At 34.1% G+C, this 16,713-nt stretch overlaps 1 protein-coding gene across 2 annotated transcripts in view; it reads left to right on the forward strand.

The window, feature by feature from the left end:
- The first annotated feature begins 11,385 nt into the window (after positions 1–11,385).
- LOC135644672 (uncharacterized) overlaps positions 11,386–16,713 on the forward strand; it is a 5,867-nt gene continuing 539 nt past the window's right edge. Inside the window, exons 1-4 of one of the 2 annotated variants that reach the window (XM_065162454.1) lie at positions 11,386–11,529; positions 11,779–13,531; positions 15,146–16,233; positions 16,302–16,713. The exon at positions 16,302–16,713 is cut by the window's right edge and continues 539 nt beyond it. In XM_065162454.1, coding sequence (XP_065018526.1) covers positions 11,456–11,529; positions 11,779–13,531; positions 15,146–16,233; positions 16,302–16,713 — 3,327 coding nt within the window. In that variant the 5' untranslated portion in view covers positions 11,386–11,455. Of the gene's footprint in view, positions 13,532–15,145; positions 16,234–16,301 lie in introns of both variants that reach the window. The other variant, XM_065162453.1, reaches the window with a different exon arrangement.

Raw genomic sequence — 16,713 nt, forward strand, 5'->3', positions numbered from 1 at the left:
AAGATGATTTTTCCTCAAGATTTTGGCTTGTGTATATCCCGTAAAGCAAACTTTTCTCTGGTAATTAATGTCTCTTAGTTAGTTCCAATTAATTCGTTGACAAATTTCTTATGATATTGTCAAGGATAGGTTTTTATATTTTGTACATTATATTTATATTAATATGTTTGTTATTTTTGAAATAGTGGATTAAATTTTAGTAGACGGACTTTGATAAAAATTATTGTTATTATTATTATTATTAATATAGCATGCTCCGAATATAAATTTTAAACTCATTTAAACTGAACTATTTTCCAATGTCAAAACTTACAATAAATTCTTATATTAAACTTACACTAAATTTGAATCCTCGATAGGTCGAACATTCAAAATCTCGATATCCATAAATTCATATAGGACTTATTTGAATTATTATTATTATTATTATTATTTGTTGCTTATGTTGTGAATGTTTATATGCCTTATTTTTGGGCCGATGTGATTGTCTGATACATGCAAGAATCCCTAGCATTGCCAATTCATCTTCTCATGCACTAACAACGGTACTGCTGATTGTGTCATTCAGCACATAATTTCTTAGTTCGTCGTGTGAGTAATAATGTAGGATATATATTAGCGTTTGTTTTGGTATGTTTTCTATTGAATTGGACTTGCGACTCCAGCAATATTCCTTCTATTGTCTTCGTACTGCAATATGTTCATTATCGATTCATGTGGATTATATAACAAAAATATATACCATCGAGTAAAATTGGGCTGACGATGTTTCTAGAAGCCTCGGCCCTTTAATGGGCTGTATCAAATGGGAAGTAATGGGAATAAATTAGATATCTAATTTATTAAAAATATTTATATGTGTAAGACGAAGAATAAGACGAAGAAGAACGATGAACTAAAAAGATAGTCTAGCATCGATAAGGATCGAAAAAGTCAGATTATAAATACCTTAACTCTAATCACTCCTACTCAACAATGTTAAAATTTAAAATAGAGAACAAAATTTAATTTGAGTGAGTCAAAATTAAAAGAAAAAAAGATTGGGTCAAGGTCAAATTATAGAAATAGATGAGAGGATGATGGAGCGAAAAAGTCAAATTATATATACTAAGTTTGACCTATATAACTAAATATTTAAACTTGTGGCTTAAATTAATCTTCCATCTAATGTATTCTATGACTAATTTAACTTACTCATCATTATTAAAATTTTGATGTGGTATCAGAGACACACGTGTTACAAAATTTGGCCCGAATAAGTTACATTTAGAAGAAAAAATTTGATTGAACAATGATGGATCGCACTGACGACAAGGTCTCGTAACTTAAGATGAGAACGAAGAAGTAGGGATGGCATTAATAGGAAAGATGAAAGATTAACTCTTTGGATCGATGTTTGATCTCATACTGACTAATTTATTATTAAGTTTTCATAAACATAGAGATTATACGATCACTACATCTTATTGTTGCCTCTCTTCCATATTATTCTTCGTCCTAGGACACAGAATATTCCATGTCTGCTTTATGAAGAATAGCCCATAAACATATATATATATGAAAATGAAGCATGGTGGAATGAATTCGAGGAGGGCCAACCAAAGCATAAGCATGGATTGGTCCGTCAAAAAGCGATGATCCATTTGGTATAAATCTTAGTCACTGGACACACATTTGCTATAAAATCTTTCATCACATTTCGACGATCAGAATCTGCTTTCGAAATACTTGATCACAACTTAATCACGTCAAACTAATTATATTATGATCCCACGTAAAGCATGCCATGTCGGCTTCCGCGAGCAGACATAAACAAAAAGGCAGAGAGCACTCATTGGTCCGTGCACAGCGCGTGGCGATGGGACGGCACGTACAAAAGGGCGGGAAGGGCAACATGTGGTGCTCCCCAAGAAGCGATCCCGTCGCTTTCCCACCCGATACCATCGGTCGGTTTCGGTACGCAAAGCCACGTCCCACCCCAATCCCCGTGGGCCCGACTCCCGCCGCAAGCGAACAGAAACCTCAGATCTAGCGGGTCCCACCCCGCCAACGCTCGCTTTACGGGGGGACCCGCTCCAGGCCCGGATAACGGACGCAGGATTCACGGCGGGTGATCCATATCATCTCACGTTGTTTTACGGTCGTCACGTTTATTCGAAATAGACATGAATTAAAAACTGAAAATAAATTTTGAAGAGATAAGTGTATATCTCTGGTTTTTTTTAATAATAATACTAATAATTCTTTGAACTATTTTTCGATAAAAAATAATAATAATAATAATACTAAACAAATTTATTTCTTTTCATAATCCTGGAAATACCTCTCATGATTCAAATATCCAACTCAAAAAAATCAAAAATTTATTAAAAACTCAATAAAAATTAATTTATATATACAAATAATTATCCCTATTAGTTTAGGAATAAGAACGATTAAGAATAGACTTCGATGTCAATTATGATTTTTTAAATAGGTTTGAAGTGAAAATATGACTTCAAATATTCATCCTTATTGATTAAAAATAAATAAATAAATAAATAGGGAGAATTTTTTAATAGATTTATATTATTTAAAAAAAAATATTATGTCTATTTAAAAATACTGTAACTAGGATTTTAGATCGATTCACCCTATGAACAGATTCTAAATCGATGGATCAAGTCACTGTATAAATCGATCCTCTTGAAAAATATGAAAAAAAACACTCTCGGTAAAACTAAATTTTTTTTTTTTTTATGAATTCGTTTATTAAAAAAATAAAAAATAATAATAATATATTCCTTTAACGAAATGTAGGGAACATACGAACGCAGAGGTGTCGACCGATGAGTGGGCCGCATCCCTGCTTGGTGGTTCGACTGAGACAGGTGGTCCGCTCGCTCACGGCGGAGTTCCGTAACCGGACGGTGTTGGATGCGCTTCAGCAGCCTTTTTGTGTATTTAATGTGCTCCATAAAGCTTACACGATGACTCCATTAAATGTTGGGCGTGCCGTACTTTTAATACGCTTGACGTAAGGTTCCACTTTAGCTGCAAATCCCAATCATGACCTTAGAGATTTCAGATGGGAAATTAATTTATATGTCCGGCTTTTATTGATTTTGATCGAATCTATCGTGAAATTTTGAGCTGTTCTGATCGGCTTCTTCGATAGATATCGTCCTCAAATCCCAAATTTTAAATGAGGTTCTTCCTAGTGTATATCTTGCGACTTGAATTCCTAGTATTTTTTTTTGCATGACTTTATATCGTGAAGGAGGTCCTTTTGATTAATTAATTATTTAAAATAAAATAAAATATTTTTTAATCATAGAGCTCAAGTTATAATTTTATTGGATAAATTCTTAAATTTTTATTTTTTAGATTTTTGGAAGAAAAGTGCCTTCTAGAATTTCATAGCAATACATTTTTGTTTTTACGTAATACCCAAAATATCTATAGTCACCCATCTCTTTTCACTTTTTTTTCTATAAATAGATCTAATTATAATATTTTTATATTATATTATAATATTTAAATATATATATTTAACTGAATCGGTATTGGTTAATTTAACACATCAAATATGGATCAAATATACTTTATAGACTCAAAAACAAATTTTAGAATGTTTTCATAAAACTTATTAAATCCATAATAATATATATGAAATCCTACAATAATTATGAAACATATTAACATGGAAGTGTACCTGACGAATTCATCTAAGTATTTTGTTTAATTGATGAATTAGCCTTCCAATCGCATAGTATCTCTAAGAACCTTTTGTTTCTTTTTGACGAGTGAAGAGAAATATAAAAAATTAATACTGCAATCGGGAATCATAACCCTATTTATAGAAATGCCTCATGATGTTTCATATTCCTAACTTGTCTCATCATCAAGTTAGAAATGTAACTGATGGTATCTACCTAATTAATTTTCATAATAATTATATCCATTAGCCAAATAATTTTATTTTAATTATATCATTTTAATTTTAGCTAAACAAAATAATAGTTTAACATAATTAAGTATATATGTGTAACCCTAAAAATTTTAACAATCTCCCACTAGGTCACATATGTATCCTTATAAATGTGCTATATTTTATGAGCTTAAAATTATTACTATTATTAAACAGGACATACAAAACAATCTTGTTCATTGGTCATATTAGTATAGGACGAAAGTAGTCTTCACTATGTCAATCATAGCTAAACCCATCAATGATCACTAATATTAACATAACTAAATAACATAGATCAATCATGAAATGTGTAGTATGAAAATTAAATGAATGTGATCTATACATATCAATTTTCAACTGGTCTAACTTTATCTTTATGAGATCATTAATAACTTTAATAACCATAATATATAAAGTACAATAAACTAAATCTTTATTTCTGACAAGAAAATATCTATACAAATATAAAATTTGGCATATAACATATGACAAACATATGATAAACTTTCACTAAATTAAAATTTTCTCAAATTCTAATATACACATATGAGCAGTATGCTCATTAAAGACCTTGGGTGATATACCTTCTATGAGAGTATCTACCAATATAAAGTTTGTTCCTAAGTGTTTTATGAAAATTTATCTACTTTGTACCCTTTCTTTCACAACTAAGAACTTGATGTCAATGTGCTTTGATTTAGTCGAGCTCCTATTGTTATTGGAGTATAAAACAACTAATTTATTATCATAATATATCTTTAGTGGTTAACCCTTTGTACTATTTTCAATCTTGCGATAAAATTCCTCAACTAAATTCCATGATTAGACACCTCGAAACATGTTACAAATTCCACTACCATGGTGGAAGAAGTAATAAGAGATTGCTTGGCACTACGCCATGAAATCGCCCCACTAGCCAACATATACATGTAGCCTGAAGTGGATTTTCTATTATCTTAGCATCAAGCAAAATTGAAGTCAAAATACCTAATGATCTCCAAATTGTCTGATCTCCTATATGCGAGCATATGATCTTTTGTCCTCTTTAAATATCTGAGTCTTTTAGCTGTCTTCCAATGATCCATTCCAGGATTGCTTAAGTATCTACCTAAACACTATAATAATGTACGCTATATTCGGACACGTACAGACCTATGCATACATTAGACTCCCTACAACTGATGCATAGGGAATCTTTTGCATTTCTTGAGTTTTCATATTTCCTTTAGGGCACGGATTGAGACTGAACTTGTCTCCTTTTACAACAAGGGTGTCTCCTGGTTTGCAATCGTGCATGTCAAACCTTTTGAATATCTTATCAATATAACTTCTTTATGATAATCCTAGAATATCTCGAGATCTATCTCAGTATATCTAGATTCCTAATATAAAAGAAGCATCACTAAGATCTTTCATCTCAAAATTTTTGGATAGAAATATCTTGGTTTCATACAATATGTCTATATCATTTGTGACAAGTAGAATGTTATCCGCATATAATATCAAAAAAATGAATTTGCTCCCACTAAACTTGTGATACACGTAATCATCAACAACATTCATCTCAAAACCAAATGAGATAATTACTTGATAAAATTTATGATACCACTAATGAGATGCTTGTTTTAACCCATAGATAAATTTTATCAATTTACATATCATTTTCTTTGGGTCTCCTCATACAAAGTATTATAGTTATACCATATAAATTATTTAATCAATAATTTCATTGAGAAATGTTATTTTGAGATCCATCTAATAAAGCTCCAAATCAAAATGTGCGACTTTTTGAAACCAGAGAGAATGTCTCTTTAAAGTCAATCATTTCCTTTTGAGTATAGCTTTTTGCCATAAGACTGATTTATACCTCTCTACATTATCATTAGAATCTTTTTTGGTTTTAAAAATCTATTTACAACCAATGAGTTTTACACCTTCTAATAATGGGACAAGTTTCTAAATTTTATTGTCTGAACTTATACTCTTGATTCATTGCTTCAATCTATTTATCCAAATTGGAATCCTCCATCACTTGACAGAAGTTGATTGGATCATCTTCCATTATACTACTGCTTTTCTCATGTTCTTAGAGAAATACCATATAATCATATGAAATAACACTCCTCCCTACCCTAGTGGATTATAGCAAAGGTGTTGGCTTTTGTGGCACAAGTTCTTGTGGATGTTGAGTTTGTTCTTCATGAATAATTTTCTCATACTGTATGGGGCTAAAATGACTATATCCTTTTGAGGTACTAAATTTGCCACATCAGTGGCTACTATATGAATTGGATCATACTAAACCAATTCTTCCTCCAAGGTAAAGTTTTTAACCTTATTTCGCCCCCCAAACTTAATATCCTCAAAGAATGTAGCAATACTCATCTAAAAAATATTTCTTGATTTGAGATCATAAAATTTATACCCCTTAGATCGCTCAGAATAATCAATAAAGTAACTGCTCACTGTTCGGGGTTCCAATTTCTTTTCATTATGCCTTGCCTTAACTGGACAACCCCATACGCGAAAGTGTCTTAGACTAGGCTTTTTCCCAGTCCAAAGCTTATAAAGTGTTTTTGCAGTTGCTTTAGTTAGTACTTTGTTAAGAATGTAAGCTGTAGTCTTTATTGCTTCTCCACAAAGTGACTCTAGCAAAGTAAATTGAGAAATCATACTTCTTACCATGTCCTTAAGTGTGTGATTTCATCTTTTAGCTACACCATTCATGCTAGGTGACCCTGACATTATATACTGAGGGATAATTATATACTCCTCTAGGTACAGAGCAAATGGTTCTGAACATTGTTCACCTGAGCCATCATTTTTATCGTAATATTCGCCTCTATGGTCAAATATGATGCTTTTTATCCTTTTGTTGAGTTAATTTTCAAATTCAACTTTAAATGATTTGAACACATCCAAAAACCGAGATTTTTCATGTATTAAATATATGTATCCATATCTAGAGTAATCGTCTATGAATGATATAAAGTATTATTGATCATTCAATGAAGGTGTAGGAAATGACCAACAAATATTTATATGTATCAATTCTAAGACGTATGTAGCTCTATATCAACCTGAACTCTTAGGTTTGGTTTGTTTACCTTTAATGCATTCAACACAAATATCTAAATCCGATAAGTCAATAAGATCAAGAATCCCTTTTGACATAAGTCTTTCAATTCTATTTCTAGAGATGTGACCTAAATATTTATGTCATAATACACCTGAATTTTTAATTTTATGTTTAATACATCATAATTCCACATTAAGGGATTTATGATAGGACGCTATAGTATCAAGTAAATATAGATTATCATAAGCCATAAGTGAACTAGTTCCAATCACATTTGAATTTAAAGACAAAGTAAACTAATTATTTCTAAATGAACAAGAATAACTGTCCAAATAAGAAACATAAATTAAATTTTATCTAAATGATGGTACAATAAAAGTACCTTTTAATTCCAAATAGTATCTAGTACACAATAACCATATAAATGTGCCTATAACTTCTATATTTACTGATTTTCTATCTTCCACATAAATGCATTCGTCAGCATTATTGGGCTTTCGGTAGCTCAGATAACCTTGCATTGAAACACTGATGTTAGTAGTTACACCAGAGTTTAACCACCAAGTTTTCTAAGTACTGAAGTTAAATTAACTTCAGAGCAAACCAAAGTAAGGAACGAATCTTTTTTAGCATGTTAAGCATGATATTTAGCATAGTCTTAACATAGTCCTTCTTCAAATGCCTATATTTCTTACAAAAGAAATAAGTATCATCCTTATTTTATTTCTTCTGTGTTGAACTCTTATCAGCCTCATTCTTTCCTGATTTGTATTTCATTTTCTTGCCCTTGTCCTCAGATGTGATGGCCAAGTTGAAACTTTCAGTCTTTTTTTACTTCAACCTTTCTTTTTCTTGCACACAATATGAAATGAGCTCATTAAGAGACCATTTGTCCTTTTGATTTTTATAACTCATACTGAATTGTGTAGGGAGAGATATCAAAATCAAATGGATAAGTCCTCCGATAAGCCAAGCTTTAATACTTTAAGCTTTGAAGCAAGATTAGATATCTCCATAATGTACTCTCTTATATTTCCTTTATCGTTGTACCGTAGAGTGCTTGTTTTCTCCTTATCGTTTTTAAAAAATATTATTTTATTTTGACACGAAAATCTTTGGCCTTGGTAATCCCTTCAGATATTGCACCCCTAAAAGCATTCGAAATACCACGCTTAATGATCATGAGACTCATGCGATTAGACCTTTCCCACTTCTCGTATAGTCTCCTTTCATCATGAGTACTATTTTCTGTAAGAGAAGCGGGTTGGTCGCGGGTTGGTCTTCCCTTAATACAAGGTCCAGATCCATGCAGCCCAAAACGATCAAAATGTCTTTTTTCTAATCCTTAAAGTTGGTTTCGTTTAGAGTTGGTACTGAATTGAGGTTAATAGATATTGTTACGAGAACCTAAATAAGAGTATAATAGACGATCACAAATTATGCTCATATATATTACCATAAACTTAAGTAAATTCAAATAATGATATAACTCATCTCAAGATACCAAGTGCAATATTAATTTCTTGTTTTTGGACTTCAATATTAATTGCTAGTGGTAGTCTTATTGTAATAATTAAATACTGACAATAAAGCATGTCAAATGATAAATCCATTTTTGGATTGATTTATTATTCATATGTATAATTTTATAATTGTCACATGTTTATCATTATAGGCGTATAGAATCCTAGTAGCCATTAACCTTCTTTTCGAGTAGGGGAATTGCCGTATGAATTCCACACATGAGAAATGCCACACATGAGAGGTCACTTTGATAATTTCATACATCAAATTACTCAATCTAATATAAAACAATTATATAATCACTAATTAAATTTGAACTATATTAATCAAGTTTGCTTAACCTTAATATATTGATTCAAACATTTGCTACATGTAACCTATTTGATTTATGTCAAAAATCAACTTTATTAAACCAATATTATGTTTAAACCAACTATTATTAATTAAATTTACTTAGATAAAATCTAAAAATAATAATAATAATAATAATAATAATAATAATAATAATAATAATAATAATAAACTGAAAGACGTACTGCGACGATGAGGTTTATGAGTTGCAGCATGAAAATGAACAATAATAGAAGCTCTAATACAATGTGTTGTGCATACTATAAAGAGGAAAACACACAAAAAGAAAAAAAAAACTGCATGTGTTCGTGTATACTGTGAAGCATATTACAACATGATTATATAAAAAGGAAAAAACATCTCAAATTGTGAAGCATGTTACAACATGATTACATAAAACCATCTTCTCGGACGATGATAGAACTGAATCACGCTAAAATACTGATGAAAAATATCATTCAAATGTATAAAAAACAAGCCTAGATGTTTATTAATTATTATATGATGACTCTGTTACTATGTGTTGGTTAATTCAATACATCAAATATGGATCAAATATGCTTTATAGATGCAAAGACAAATTTTGGAATATTTTCATAAAATTTATTAAATCCATAATAATATATATCAAATCCTACGATAATTATGAAACATATTAATACGAAAGTGTACCTGATGAATCCATCTTAGTATTTTGGTTTAATTGATAAATTAGCCTTCCAATTGTAGAGTATATCTAAGAACATTTTATTTCTCTTTGACGGGTGAAAAGAAATATAAAAAATTGATACTGTGATCGGGGATCATAACCCTATTTATATAAATGCCTTAGGATATTTCACATTCCTAACTTACCTCATCATCAAGTTAGAAATATAACTGATGGTATCCATATAATTAATTTTTATAATAATTATGCTCCTTAGTTAAATAATTTTATTTTAATTAAATCACTTTAATTTTAACTAATTAAAATAATAACTTAATATATTTAATTATACACCTTAGAAATTGTAACGATCGCCTCACTCACAAACTAGCTCATAGCAAAATGAAAAAAAAAAGAGATAGGTAGTTGACTATCAAATTAAGAGTATTTTATATATTAGATAAAAAAAATACTATTAGAAAATCTGAAAATGAGAGATATTTTTTTTCTATTAAAGCTATTTATAGAGAAAATAAGAACTAAATTGCATCTAGTTTGAGGAATATTGATGTTGAGTACAGTGCAAATATGACGTGATCATTAGCGTATGCCATGTCTTAATTATATCAAGTGGTATGATAATTATTATGACCATGACCTATTTATCCGTGCTTATATTGTGTCAATCATGTACAATCCATATATATGAAAATTATGCACTTATGTCTCAGTCACGATAACTAACCCAAATTAATTTGACGTACTTATGTCTTCGTATTGAGTTGTTTTTAGCCTTGTTTGATGTTAAGATAATTAGCCAAATGCTATAATGACTGTTTAGAGAAATAAAGAGAGATTAAAAATCATTGTTGATAGTACCATCTGATAATGACAAATCTAAATTAATCAACATCATCATCATCAATAACAACAATAACAAAAGTCTATCGAACATCACCCCCTCTCCATACCAAACCTTTGAAGCTCTTGCTTAACAAGAAAGACAGTAATTGTTGACTGATGATCAAACTATAGTCTTGACATGCTTACCAATGACAGCAATTTTCTTCATGTGTGACATCAACGTTACGTATGAATGACTGACTCCACTTGGTATAGCTATAGCTATAGCTATGGATGTATGAAGTGTGCTTTGCTCAACTTAGGATTTCCTCAATCTCATTAAGACCATTCAAATTAGACTTATCAATGTGTATATCATAATTTATTTATTCTCAATAAAACCATAAATTATTATTATTATTATTATTCCTTTCTTATAATTTTAAGGATAAATTATTGAGAAAAGTTCTTCTTTTTAGATTTTTCATGAGAAGTATATCCTAATTTCAGAATTTTCTGCATGTGCATTTTTTTCCCCTAATTTCTAAAATACTTTCATCCACCTACCACTTTTATTTTTCTTTTCTATAATATTTCATCAACCTACCACTTTTATTATACTATAATATTTTATTTTTTTCTGATAGTGTTGAAAATACTGCAATATGGTGTAAAAATATTATAACTAAAATATGAAGCGATTCACAAGAAAAGGGAAGAAAAGAGAAAAAAAGATATATAATTGATTATCAAATCAATGAAATTTTAAGTATTAGGAAAAAAAAAAGCTGTTAGAAAATTTTAAAAATATGGGTCAAATATACGGAAAAAGCTCAAATAAAAGGGTTTTTCTTTCTTCGGAGAATTTGTCCGGCTCATGCCCTTGCACGCGACAAGCACGTGGATAGTGTATGGAGGGGTACGATGGTCATTTTAACCTGCACTAAAATTACCAGTTAAGTGGTAGATTCTTGTTCGCTTGGCCACCGCCTGAAGCCTCCCTCCCTCCCTTTCTCTCCGGTCACCGGCGGTGGCCGGACACCTTGGGGACCGTCACATGCTCCGCTTTTCCTCCATGCGTCACCACCGATCGCCACCACTTGGTGCCGCTCACCTCCTCTCACCATCTCGGTACACTTACCCCACCTTCCTTCCGCCACTCGTCTCCTTCAGCTCAGCTTCTACAAGCTTTCCCCATCTTCTTCTTCTCTGAGATAAGAGTTTGACGGTCTACCAAACTCCAAAACCACCCAAGGATTGCGTCTTTCTTCTCCTGTGCTTCTTTATTGGCATGGGTTTCATCGTCGAATTTAGTACTTCGTGGGTGCCGATGCTTGTGATGATCTTTTACGGTGGCGTGTTCTTTTCCCCTCTTTTCAGGGGATCGTTGCGGCGGTGGAAGGGGCTTTCTCCGCTTCTTGGATGGTTCTTGTTGATGCTTTGCTTGTCGATTGTGTTTGGCACATCGGTCGACGATGCTTGTGGTTTCTGCGCGGATGATTCGCCCCGGGATGTCTGCTCCGGGTTTTCTGCTTCCTTGTGGTTCCCTTCCACCCTGATGGGTTTTGGCTTCCGGGGAGAGGACAGCTATCGAGGACCTGGTTTTGTAGCTCGGGCGGGCGGCTCCGGCTCGGAGTGGCGACCGGCCAATGTCGCAGCTTTCAAGATGGCCGATGGGGGCGTCGTTTCATGTCGTCTGGTGGATACCGTGGGCGCGACAGATGATGACGGGCTGAGCTCTGGTGGGGAGAATAGCGCCGCGGATGATGTCGCGTCGTGTGTAGCTCCGCTTGTTCCCGATGCTTGGATGAGGACGTCGAGTGGGATCACTGCCGACCTCGATTCCGGCATTCTCAATGGCTCTTCGTCTCTGAATGTGGAGGTCAGTCCTCCTCTTCTGGAATGGGGGGAAAATACTTTGTACACCCCTTCGATTGCGTTATTGACAGTGAAGAACACCTACAAGAATGGTGATTTGCATGTTCACGAACCCTTTAGTCCCAACCCCCAGTACTACGCCTTTGGTTTCAGAAAGCTGACACTGGCACCTGGTGAATCTGCTTCCATTGCCTTCGTTTTCTTGCCAAGATGGTTGGGTTCATCATCAGCACATCTCGTCTTGCAGACGAGCTTCGGGGGATTCATAATTCAAGCTAGAGGAGTGGCTGTCGAGTCCCCTTACAAGATAGAGCCTGTGATAGGAATTGGTGTTCCTTCCAGGAGAAGGCTGAGTAGGAACTTCTCGTTATACAATCCGTTTACTGATGCCCTTCATGTGGAGGAAGTGAGTGCATGGGTTTCCTTATCTGGACATTCCAACCAATCTGTGCATGTTGTTTGTGGAATGGATCCATTGCAGCACTCATCAGCTAAGTCCGATTACCTTTTATCTGATGCTGAATGGTTCAGAGTGGAGAGTAGTAAGTCGGGAATCGGATGGCTAGACATTAGACCCCACAAGCAATGGAAAGTGTCTGCTCATAAGACTGAGCCAATCCTAGAGATGAGATTGTGGCCTTATGCAGAAGGAATGATTCTTGGGGCTATCTGTTTAAAAATGCAAAGTTCCACACAAGATAGAACGAGTACTGTTGTTCTTCCCCTTGAGCTAGAAGTGCATCGGCACACAAATTACAGCGATTTAAGTGGTTCAGTTTCTGTAGATATTGAGTCTTGTGGGACCTGCAATGGAAGGCAGACAGTCCTCATCATCTCTTTAACAAATGATGGGGAAGACCTACTTAGTTTGGTTAATGTTAGTGAGAGTACAAAGAGATCAAAGCTTTTCAAAGTCAGATACAACAAAGGGTTATTACTTTTTCCTGGGACTTTCACAAGAATAGCTTTGATTAGTTACTCTTGTTCCATTACTCCACAGTACCTTCTCCCTGACATTCCTACTGAAGTTATGGAATGTAAACTACTAATAGAAACAAATGATTCTGTCAGCCCAGTAATCAAGATTCCATGCCTGGACTTGGTATATGCTAATTCTAATAATGAACATGGCTCAGGCATCAATGTGTCAGATAGCTCATATATTAGCGGGCTATCGCGTAACGAGGAGGGAAAACATACATATGCAATAGCAGGATGTTCACAAAGCCTTGCTGATGCATCATTTCCCATGAAGGTAATTTTGCTTTTCTTGTTCCATGTGACTTTCTATTTTCTTGGTGTTCTTTTATATAATTTTTAATACAGAATTACGGATATTTGCAGTTACCTCATTTGTACTTTATTTTCCTTCTCATATATCAGACACTGAATGAGGACTTTTTTTGCATAGGTTATTTGTTGGAAATTTTGTTCCTTGTCAACTAATCAACCACCTTACTCTTTCTTGTTTTTACATATATCATTGCACCTTTTTTTTCTTGCTATAGTTGTGTGGGAAAATACTTTTGCTTTCTTGTACTTCGACCACCATATAGTTTGAGTACTATTTAATGTGTAGCTTTTAGACACGTTTTAACTGGAAGAAAGAAAAAGAATAATAAGATAAGAGAAGCGAAACAGAACAAAAGGTGCCCTGCATGTCTTACCTCTTCGCCAAAGCAAAACCTGACAACTTAAAGAAAAGGATGTTTGGAGATTGGAACAATTAGCATGTTATTATTAGTGTTTTATCTACTTAATGGGTTATTACTGCCGTATATTGATTTGCATCTCCTCTTATCATTGGTAACATGCATTATGCATTTTTTAGCTGGAGTAATGCCTATGTGGAAGAATACCTGCATGGTTTAACCAGTCCCTATACTTAATGCTTATATGGATTGCACAGGAAGTACTACAAGCTTGTCTTGTGTGGGTTTATAGCAGTATGTCTTCTTTCCTGTCAGACAACTTTTGCTTTAAGGTGAAGATGACTGGCTGCAAGACATAATGGTTTGCTTGCCATAGCTGTGTTCCTTTTTCATCAGGCACAAAGAATTTACTCACCTTACCGAGTAGTTACTTTGAGAAGACAGTGCTCCCAAGGTGATAAACATGGTCTCAGTAGATGGTCCCATGTTTTGGCCCCCTGATCACCATACATCTTCAAACAGTGTTCTATTCAAATGAGTATTTTTTAAGATGAACTAAAAGTTGAGGTAAAATGTTCTTGAAGATCATGCCTATGGGTGTTCTTGTTGATTATGCTGTGATTTTTTGTGGCAAATCATCATTGATTCATTATTCTACTACTGATAGCCTCTCTGCTACATACTAGACCATCAAATTATTATTAGGATTTTGTCATATTTAAACCGCTTTTTCAGTGACTGTTAATATGTTCTTTCCAACACCTGCAACAACAATGGTGTCATACTCTATCGCCATCGGTGTCATAAGGTTTTCTAATTATATTTTACAAAAAAGAGCTATTTAATATAGTTCTTAGTAACCCTTGGTCTCCGATCAAGATTCGGGGCATGTGTTTTAATTGAGAATTGAACTTTGATTAAATTGACATTTTTGTGATTGGCCACTACATCACAAACAAGATCTTAGTTATTTTGGATTCTTTTTAAAGAAGATTTCAGTAAAATACAATTTCATTAGTTACATATTATGCTTGATTATCAAATATTGTTTGAGAATCACACTGGAATCCTTGACTTGCTTTTAGAGCAGCTAATGAGAACTTCTCATATTGTATGCCATATGATTGATTATCTTGGTATATTGCTATATTTCTTCCTGTTCTTTTTTTCTTTTCAATTTTCTTGTACTTAAGTAGGTTGTATTTTACTACTTGCAGCCAAAACTCATGGAAGCATTTAAAGCAGATGAGCTGATACTTAGAAACTGGAGATCCCAAGGCCGTGTAACTGATGTTTCTGTCCTTGAAGAACATGAGCTGACGTTTCCAGTTGTTCCAGTTGGCACCCATTTCTCGAAGTGGATCTCTGTTCACAATCCTAGCCAACAAGCTGTTATAATGCAATTTGTGCTGAACTCAGGGGAAGTCGTCGACAAGTGCGCATCTGCTGATGAACTACACGAGCATACATTCTTGAGTAGGGTTTCTGAGATTGACTCTGTAGAAACTAGGATAGGATTCTCAATGTCCGATTCAGCAGTAACAGAGGCCTTTGTACATCCTTGTGACAGTGCATTGTTTGGGCCAGTTGTCTTTCGTCCCTTGAATAGATGTATGTGGAGAAGCTCAGGTTTGATACGGAATAATCTTTCTGGTGTAGAATGGTTTCCTATTCGAGCATTTGGTGGGTCACATTTACTCATCCTTCTGGAGGATTCTGAACCAGTCTGGAAGCTGGAATTCAACTTTCACTTGCCAACTAACAGGCCCTCTGCAGATCTTTTTTCCCATATTGAGAACACTAGTTCTTTATGCAATCATCGGTTGTCCAAGGAGATTTATGCCAAAAATATAGGTGAACTTCCTCTTCAGGTGAAGAAAATAAAAATTTCGGGAACTGATTGTGCTTTGGATGGGTTTATGGTACACAGATGCAAAGGTTTTGCTCTAGAACCAGGGGAATCAATGAAACTGCTAATTTCATATGAAGCAGACTTTTATACAGATATTGTTTACAGGGATCTCGAGCTAGCATTTGCTACTGGCATCTTTGTGATACCTATGAAGGCAAGCCTTCCAGTTCAAATGCTCAACATTTGCAGGAAAACATTTTCCCGGACAGTGCATTGGAAAGTGCCTCTACTCATATTTGCTGCTGTATCTATATTTCTGTTGCTGACCCGCATTATTCCATACTCCTTTTTACTGGATACTGAAGAATATTATGTCAATGTTGATGACACCATAAATGCCACGAACAAGGCAGGAAAAACTTCTTGTCTTCACCATACCACAAAATTCTCCAGGTCAGTTAGACTAATTCCTATTTGTTATTTTGAGGGATAGATTACTTCATGACTTCTATACAATGCAGATCATCTGATGAAGATGAGAACCCTAAATCTGAATTTGTCGATGAGCATCAGATATGTCAGAATGTTGTTCTTGACAGTCCTAAAAAGAGGCAAGACAAGCAAGATTTTGTGCATCAGAAGGAAATCACGTTCTCACCGCCGGCATTAACAACAAAACCTGTAGAAGTATTTGACAAGCACAATTTGTTAGAAGCTCCACAAAGTGGTAGTCTCACTATAAGAGTTGTTAAGGAAAAAGGGAGAAGAAGAAAGAGGAGGGCCATCGGAACCGGATTAGCAGCAAAACTGGAAGTCGCTGGTGGTCAGAGTGGGAATTCTACACCAACGTCACCGTTGTCCCCAAATGTCTCGACTCCAAAGCAACCATGGTGTCTTTCTCCTGAAAGCGACAGCATTCTAAATGCTGGATTA

Source organism: Musa acuminata, chromosome BXJ3-8 (genome assembly GCF_036884655.1).
Source record: "Musa acuminata AAA Group cultivar baxijiao chromosome BXJ3-8, Cavendish_Baxijiao_AAA, whole genome shotgun sequence".
Classification (NCBI taxonomy): domain Eukaryota; kingdom Viridiplantae; phylum Streptophyta; class Magnoliopsida; order Zingiberales; family Musaceae; genus Musa; species Musa acuminata.